Source organism: Lycium barbarum, chromosome 11, assembly GCF_019175385.1.
Source record: "Lycium barbarum isolate Lr01 chromosome 11, ASM1917538v2, whole genome shotgun sequence".
Classification (NCBI taxonomy): Eukaryota; Viridiplantae; Streptophyta; class Magnoliopsida; order Solanales; family Solanaceae; genus Lycium; species Lycium barbarum.
The window spans coordinates 19354749-19363821 of record NC_083347.1 but is presented as its reverse complement, the minus strand read 5'-3'; the positions used below and the strand labels follow the sequence as shown (position 1 = coordinate 19363821).

The 9073-nt window shown below is 34.9% G+C and overlaps 1 protein-coding gene across 2 annotated transcripts; it reads right to left on the bottom strand.

The window, feature by feature from the left end:
• Positions 1 to 2366: 2366 nt before the first annotated feature.
• Positions 2367 to 6921, bottom strand: LOC132617568 (probable beta-1,3-galactosyltransferase 2). Of its 2 annotated transcripts, none has more exons than XM_060332609.1 (11): positions 6521 to 6921; positions 5536 to 5635; positions 5357 to 5424; positions 5047 to 5258; positions 4870 to 4933; positions 4246 to 4318; positions 4040 to 4160; positions 3765 to 3852; positions 3563 to 3688; positions 3257 to 3366; positions 2367 to 2850 (listed from the first exon to the last, which is right to left on the bottom strand). In XM_060332609.1, exons 1-11 carry the CDS (start codon positions 6634 to 6636, stop codon positions 2702 to 2704), a joined length of 1227 nt encoding a protein of 408 aa, XP_060188592.1. In that variant the 5' UTR covers positions 6637 to 6921; the 3' UTR covers positions 2367 to 2701. The 2 variants fall into 2 exon arrangements, with proteins under 2 accessions (XP_060188592.1, XP_060188591.1); XM_060332608.1 differs by having other exon boundaries at positions 5357 to 5430; positions 6521 to 6920.
• Positions 6922 to 9073: the final 2152 nt, after the last annotated feature.

Sequence of the window (9073 nt, the reverse complement as noted above, 5' to 3'; positions counted from 1 at the left end):
TAATTCTATATGATGTTTACTCATTAAAACTTAGCTCAGAAACAATTTCTAATATGACATTATAGGATATAAAAAATGCAGGGATAGGTCTAGCCTCTAGCTCTGTGTCTGCCATGCACATTACATAGTTTATTGAGCAGTTGCTACTTGCAATAGCCATTTTAAAGAGTAATGTCCTATTTTCCCATGATATATATAGAGGTTCCAGTTTAGTTCCAACACTTTAGTATATTCACTATTTACTATTGCTGTTTCTCTTCTTTAGCCCTAACCGAAATAACATATCAACAGGAAGATTTGTTCTTCCTTATATGTCCAGAGACAATTGGAATGTAAAACACAATAAAACCAGGTAATAATAAAATAATAGGGCAAAGTTCTGTTTTTTTCTTCAACATGCTCTACTATTGCAATAAGGCTTCCACTGGTCCAATTACTACTATATATAGTGCTAATAGAAATGAGACTGACGCAACGTATGAGTATTTTAAGATTATGCCACTACAACCACGTGAAATCCATTTGGTCTTAGCTATTTTTGTCCCCATTCTGTGAGCTTGGCAACATTCGGCTCTTAAATAGCATGGAGCAGATTGCAACTTTAATCAAATTTGAGGACCAAGTAATTTACTCAATGTCATTTCTAAATCTCTATGTTGGACAATGAAGAGAAAGGGATGAAAATTTAGCTTTCCCAGTTAATGGCTCAGACAAGTTTTATCAAATACAATTTTATTTTTTATTTTTTATTTTTTACAGAGGAAAGAACTTTTGTTTTGAAACTCAAAAAATAATACTGATGCAAAATAAGTGGTGCAATAACTTTTCCCTCTCAAATTGTGCATTTATTCATCTATAACCCCGTTCGAGAAAAAAGGGGTAAAGAAGTCCGGGGAGAAATGGGAAAATAACCATTGTTTAAACTGCTAATCAAGCTTTAGCCAGTAAAAACTAATTAAATCTTAGTCACTTTATAATGGGGAAAGATCATATCCTTACTAAAGCACGGAAATGTTTAGGACTTTGGCGCAACTTGAAATATAAGGACTCCAAGAAATGCTTTCTGAGGTAGAACTCACTCAGTATGCAGTTCAAACTTCAGGAATAATTCATGTAATTTTAATTTTTATCAGTTCAAATCAGTTTACTTTTATGATTTCTAACTCAAGAATTTTACTAAAGTCCATGATGGAGTCTCGGAGTTTCAACGAAATAAGTTTGAAAGAGGTACAACTAGTGAAATAACCATTTTCACATTATTTCACTTATGGTACCTATTTTAAAACTTTATCATTTCACTCATCATACTTATTTCAAACTCCACTAAAAACTTCTACCTATATATTTCAAATTCCACTGAAAAACCTTCGAGTTAGAATTTATATAGTTTCAAATTCCATGAATCGTTCATGAAATTTCAAACTCCAAGAACTCTGGACATTACGCTGGAGTTTCTAACTCCACCTCCATGTGTTGAAGGTGCTCCATACTTTAGCAAGGAACATTTTTGTCCAGATGTTTTTAACTTATCTCCACCTTAAAAAATATTACTATCAATTACATTTGAAATGATAGCTAACCTTTGATTATATGTTCAAAAACTGGCGATTCCAGCTAATTTTTTTCCAAAGCTTACCACATAATAAGTGGGCTCAATTCTCATTGTTCCCTTGCCATTTTCCCATGTAATAAAAATAGTTCAAAAAAAGGACAAATAAACCCTAAAATGGACTCGTCCTCATAGTCCACATGAAAGAATGAAGAAAAAATTTCCTCTCGTTGATGCCATCAATTTACCTACTTTCATTCTAGCTCTGAAAGCAACTAATGCCATTGTGAAAGAATTTAGACATCATTCTCATTGATTTGACAAAGGTGTCATATAATACATTTAAGAGAGACCTCCAATAAAAGAGTACTGTTAACATCACCTAATACTCGTTAGTTGAAATATCACCTAATACCGTCTATTTGATATAAATGGATCCCTTACCACATATACTTTGAGTGAATTATTGGCAATATCATTCTTTAATGTATCTACCTATATTTTCAAAGCAATAATAGTTGTTACTTCACTAATACCCTGCCGGGATCTTAAAGCTCTCGTAGCATTATCTGTTTCTTTAGACGTTTGCTCACATTTTGCATATGGAGCAGCGACATAAATTGCAGGACACTTAAGTTCCAGTATAGTAGAAATATGCGCTCTTAGAGTATTCGTTAAGGTTTCTTGAAAATGAGATTAGAAAGACCTTTTTTTTTTTTTCACTTTCATTATGGTGGATTATTGGAGTGAAATGCAATGTGACACCATATTTTAGCAAATAAAAAAAGAGTACCCAAGTTGATGCAGAGCCAGTAGGTTCACCAAAAAAATGACTTGCATTTATTAAGATTTCACAATCCAATGAACTATGACTTACATCTTAGCCTAGTGGTAAACAAGAAAGAGTGGTGAGAGCCACTGCCTGCTTCTTGCAAGCGGCTTGACAACCGTTCTTCTCTACAAAAACGGAGAACGTTTCCCAGCTAGGCCTCGGTACTCTTTCTTTAGTGTTCCCTCTCTATCTTCCTCTCAATCCACTTCCTCCTCAGTGTGTATCATATGTATATCTGTACTCCCTAGCAATAAAATGAGAAATTTTGACACAAAGCATTGACATCATCTCCTTCCTGAGTTAGGAAGAAATGGATGTGCTCAGATTGCAGCTTTCCATAAAGCCTTCTCCCCCTCCCCACACCGCCTGTGGACCTCCTTTAACCTATCAACGGACCTGCATATCCCGCTGCACGTCCAGTCAAATGAAGCAATACAGACGTTGCCTGCCTGAGCCTTCCATTCACAATCTGCAGCAAAAGTGTAATGCTTTACATTAAATTTTGATACTCATACAAAGACAAAATTGAACAGGTTTATGAGTTGTAACATGCTGGAACTAACTAGGTCAGGCATGTGCGCAATCACATTCCACATAAGAGAGTATGATATTTATTTGTGCAGTTCAACTTGTAATGCATGCATTATCACCAGAAATGTGGGGTTATTTACAGATTCAGATGTTGGACTCAAGCAACTTCTTTAACGCCTTAATTTAATCAAATAACGCTTTTGTAATTCTCAAAGAAAACTTCCCTGGTGAATTTTCAACTTTTCACATGATTCTTATCCTTCCCATCACCCTTAGGCCTTAGCCAACAGTTTGAGGGAGATAAAATCTTAACAATAGAACTCATAAAAAGGAAAAAGCTTTACCAGGTGGAGTTCCACAACATAATCTGCGATCATCTATATGCTGCACGTCAAGTCCAATCAACCAAGAGCCCAGTGACACATCCTCATTGGTATACTTATGTAGTACATGCCTGCAACCATCGAAAAGATTAAAAGGGCAGCCCGGTGCACTAAAGCTCCCGCTATGCGCGGGGTCCGGGGAAGGGCCGGACCATCGAAAAGATTATGATCAGAATTTCAAAACATAAGGGGATGAATAATTCTATTTGGATGGTTTTCAGTCCATATAATTAATTAGAAAAAAATAAAGAAAAGAAAATACTGAACTGGTTCACTGATATGTAGGAGGCTAGGTCCTTCGAAATGGCATATATTTGGCCCGTAGCGTGACGGAAATACTTGTTTCCCGTCTCCCCGAATTTCCAGTATTCTGGCTCATGGTACCTTACTCCCCTGTTCAATAGAAAAGAATAAGATGCTAAACTAATGGAAATTAAAATTGAATATAGTGAGAAAATAAAAGCCTTACTTCTGAGCTAGCACGGGACCAGATTTCATGCACCCAATGTACACACGAGGCTTCTTACGATGCCTTGCCAAAGTTTCTGCCAGTGTACCTGCAATAGAAATAGCAAATGAGTCTGATTCGCAGTAACAAGTTAATAAATTTGGACAAACTTTATCATTTTCCTCTTAGGATGTATTACATAAAGTATTGTCTGCTAATTTATTACGGGAAAGTAAGATATATAAGATGAGTATGGTATTGCCAAACTGGAAAGAAAATGTCAGAAATTCAGTTACCTATATTTACATGGACATCATCATCAACTTTGATATAATACTCTGCATCCCATAGCTTAACAGCAGTAGCAAAGTAAGTCTTTGTCTTGGCAGACAATTCTAGATAACCCTCGACATGATCCTGTTTAAAGATGTACCAACTTTTATTTACGAAGACAATGTCATAGACTTACTGCATAGTGAGCTAAGTTTAGATAGAAGATTACCAAGCGCAAGAAATCACCATGCTTATTATCCTCAGCTTCAATAGCTCTGTCCAGTATACCCCCTAATGTGGCACTGCACAACAAGATTTATAGCTTGTTAGTCAGCACATTAAAAGCCCATGCCGTTTATACATCTGCAGAGAAAACCGCTAAACATTTGCGACTTCTTAAGTAATGACCAATGGACTGAATGAAACCCAGTTAAAGTACTCAAGGCCTAAAACTAAGAGTGGGGCCCTGCACTATATATATGCTTAATTTCAGAGTACAAGTTTAATTCTTTCTATTTCTATATATAGTCTCAATGGTATCAGCAAGCCCAGTTGTAATTCCTATTCTCACTTTGAGATATATTAGTGACAAAAAGCAACTTAAAGGCAGTGTTGATGGCCCATGCATACTGATTCATACACCTCAGTAGAATTTGTCTGATACCCTGACCAGTCCCAAATGTACGTAATTTTCCAGTTACGGGGAAACTCCAGTACAGTGACCATCCATTGGAAAATTAAGTCAACACTAACACAAGTTGAAGTTTGACTGAACTGCAGAACAGGAAGAGTCAAATACCTGACTAGCTGAACTTTATATTAACAAAAGCAAGATGAGTATGCAAACACCCACCCGTGACCGATGACAAAGCGCATAATGATTCCTTTCTCTTCTTCCAGCTTCTTTCTTTTCTCACCTACATAGGATATTTACAAGTTTTAACAAGGTCAGTTATCAGACAGAAGTAATGGCCACCACGAGATGAGTTCATAAACTAGGAAGGAATAAAGGAACGGGAATAGTCCATACCTTGTGGCATCCATGTAGCACGAACTGAATCCCTTCTTTTTCTGCTACTAAATGCGGTATTTATTCCTACCACCATAAAATATTTTCTCTTTTTAGGTGAATCGCCCTTCTCTATGTCTTGTGATATAGGAGCACCACTAAGAATCGACTCCTGAGTTGCCTTTGCAGCTGCCAACTCCATCTCCAAATTTGAAATTGTTTTGTCGAGTGTCCTGCATAAGATTTGCAGTCATTAGTCAGCATTCAGGGCTGTAATTATCAGATCTCAAAACAATAATAGGAAACAAAGAGAGTGTTGAGCAGAACTCACTGAAGAGCTTGATGTGTCTTAGAAACTTCCCCGAAAACATCTTTGGATACCAGTTTTACATCTTTCTGCTGCAACTAAAACAACACAAGATAGAATTTAAGATATCTAGTATAGGGACTAGACAAATTTGAGGCTTAAGTTGGAGATTTGCGTTCAAAAACTGGAGTGGAAATACTCACAAATTTTGTATTGCAACCTTCTGAAACTAAGCTCAGTCTTTCAGCTTCTACTGCAGTTGTTCTTGTAATACCGCTATTTGTTTCAGGAACCGTCCACAATCTGCAAACAACAATACTTATGTTATTGTGGAATGTCATTTTTCAAAAGTTAATATCCATAAAGAAAGATCATTCCATATAATATTTGCAATATCAAAAGAGTGCCCCAACAACTAACTGATATTCATAACCATCTGCAATATATGGTTTCCTACACTCAGTTCCTTTTCTCAAAATACCTAAATCCTTATTCATATATGAGATTCAGCATGTTTATTATTTAATTCCAAAAATAATTAAATATATATGCCAGGAAACAGGATGAGAGGGAACAATGAGCGAGAAAAACATAGTTGAAGATTTCATGGTTCAAAATCTGTAGCTTTCATTAATTCTGAAATGAGGAAAAAAAAACTGGTGACCAAAGGTTATTTTGAGGCCTAAAATATACAGCTTTTTAAAGTCACAACCAGACTATCATTGCAGATCTATACCTGCTTTTTCATTTTATTAATCAAGTTACCATTACACAAAAAGGAAAATATAGGGGGGGAAATCAGACAGAAGACAGAAAAAATCAAATAGTAAAATTAAGAACAACATCAATCATTTAGATACCAAGATTCTTCGAAATAGCTAAAGCAGTACAATATCAATCATGAACTAATAAAATTACCCCAAAAAAAATCTTCCTGTACACCACCAGATTCACAGTGGCAAATTAAGTAAAAGGCAATATTTCAAGAATCGGTTAAGGCTTTTAACCAAGTGCACCATTAACCCTTTTTTTTTTTTTTTAATCAAGAATTGGTTGAATTCAAGAATTGATTGAATTCACAGACTAAAATATGTCAAGGAAAGATACCAAAGATAAGTTGAATTCACATAGTAAAAATATTACAAGAAAGACTTTAAAATTTCCAAATAAAAGCTGAACTAAATTTACCTGGCGGTGAAGAACATTCCAGCACAGAAACTACCTATACAAAGAAAAAGTGTCCATTTTTGAGAAATAACACTTCTTGAAGGCCCTTCAACAACTCCTCTGTTCTTGAAAGACATTTTTAATACCCTCTCTGATCAAAAACCCATATCAAGAACTCAAAACACCCACAAAGCAAAAGACTTATAATGGCCAAATTTTTAACAAGAAAAACAGAAAACTTCAATTCTTGGAACAAACTTTGAGGAAGATTCAAAGCTATAGGAAAGAAGCTAGATGCTTAAAAGGATGCCTTGTTCTCACTTGTAATTTGTTCCTTTCTTTTATCTTTTGCTCTCCTCTCTCTATAGATACACACACACACATTATATAATGTAATAGTAGTATATAACTACTAGTAGTACACTTTGCAGGCAAGGGACTTGAAATAGAAGTGAGAGGAGACTTAGTAACCGTCCCTATACCGAATTTACCAAACTGTCCCTTTGTCAGGACTATGGACCATATATCTCCTCTTATTTAACTTGAGATCAGATTCTTGAATAACTGTATGTCTGTAACATTTTTTTTTTTTCTGGGTAATGTGACGTGAATGCCCTTTACTTCTTTTAACTTTTTCTTGAATGTGAATATATGCTTGACAGTTTAGTTTCAGAGACAATAGTTTAAAAGTGAGGGGAATCAATACAGGGACACAGATAAAAATGGAAAATACATTATCTCTTGACATGTGTAAGGACATTTCGCTAAGTTCTTTGAGCTTGTCCAAAATAATTGAATTCACCTGAACCCATAAATTACACTGTAAAATTCTCACTGTTTTTAGGTTGATCTGTAGACATATTTAATTTTGGGATCACCATTTCAATCATACCTATAGTGCGTAAAAGTTTGTATATCTACATACTTCACAACAATTTCAGATATATGGTATCTGAAGTTTTATATGGTTGAAATTCAGGTATGTTATCTGAAGTTCAATCATTTTTGCCTAAACTTGAGTTATATGTGACAGAAATTCAGTTGTTTCATCTAAAATTCATCCACATATGGCGGAAGTTCAGCCATTTTTGTGCCTGAAGTTGTTTCATAATTCAGGCATAAATGCCTTAACTTCAGCCACATGAAAAGCATAGACATTTTATTTGAAGTTGTTCCGAAGTGGATGGACCTGGAAAAAAATTTAAAAAAATGAGTACAAATTAAATAGTATTCCCTTCGGATCAAAAAGAGTGTTCACTTAATCATTTGCACACCCCTTAAGAAAATGCTAACTCTTTGTCAAAAATAGGTAATTTGACTAAACTACTCCTAATAAACAAGTATTTTATATATATAATTTTGGAAGAATAAGATTAATTGTTTCTTAATTTGGTAAGTGAACATTTTTTTTATCTGGAGGGAGTATGTCAAAATAAAATACCTATGAATTTCTTGGCTATTTTTATCTTTGGCATCTACCGGGATAAATAGGTTTCAACTAGGCCTGTGCACAAATCGGTTCAACTCGAATTTCCGAACCGATTCGAAACAATTCGGATAATTCAATTTGGATAATACAATTCGATTTCGATTTACAAATGCAATTGTAAAATATTACGGTTTAACGGTTCGGATACGGTTGGCTTCAATTATCAACCGAACCGACCCGAACAAACCGAATTTATATGCCACTAATGACTAATTTGACTAATACTCTAACTATATATACACTTCATACTTAATAGTGAAGTAATATACATTTAACTACAGAAGTGGTGCAAATGAATGTCTGCATGCACACCTTGCACTGAATATTCATGGCCTTCTTATTGGCCTCAAGCTGACTTCCCTTTTGTCTTTCATCTTTTCACCGTTCTTCTCACAAGCCATCTTTGCCTTTTGGCCATTGCCTTCACCCATGGCTTTGTTTGTTCTTTGATCTTAGCCTGTACAAATTAGAGTTTTTTTTTTTTGAGGATGCAAACTAAGTTATTATGCTTGTTTGCTTGCAAGATGCTGGATCATTAATTTGGTATATGTAATGTGGTGTTGGCGGACTTGTATGCTTGCACAAGTTGTCAAGGTCTTCTTTTGCTATTTATATGCTATTATGCTTGCAAGTTTATGATTTTTTCTTGGTTATAAGGTTGCAAATTTATGATCTCATTATTTTTTGTTATGTTTACTCAAAACTGAAATGAAAATAGTTGCTTGTTTAAATTTCAAACAAACCGAACATATCGATTTGAGTAACTGAACCGAAATAATAAAAAACAAATTGAATTGAACCTAGAATGGATCGAGTTTGGTTGAGAATTTTAGAAAGTCGAAATTCAAAATTTCAACTCGATAATGGCCAAAACCGAACCGAATCGATTCGTGCACGGACGTAGTTTCAACTCTCTTTCTCTTGTGGGCCTTAATCTAGGAAAGTTCCTTTTATGTACTTAGTTTACCTTCTTTTTTTCCACCGTACTTAGTTTACCGTCATTCCTAGCAAAATGATTACTCTAGCACATTACATTATATTTAACTTAACTATAAAATACAACCTTGATGGCGCTTAGACTAGAC

What these genes read in the sequence shown, in the direction of transcription:
- LOC132617568 (XM_060332608.1), bottom strand. Translation starts at nt 6,636, where the DNA reads ATGTCTTTCAAGAACAGAGGAGTTGTTGAAGGGCCTTCAAGAAGTGTT. An exon ending in ATGGTGATTTCTTGCGCTTG is followed by an intron (nt 4,161 to 4,245) that starts GTAATCTTCTAT and finishes ATCTTTAAACAG; the next exon opens with GATCATGTCGAGGGTTATCT. An exon ending in TCCTACATATCAGTGAACCA is followed by an intron (nt 3,367 to 3,562) that starts GTTCAGTATTTT and finishes CGATGGTTGCAG; the next exon opens with GCATGTACTACATAAGTATA.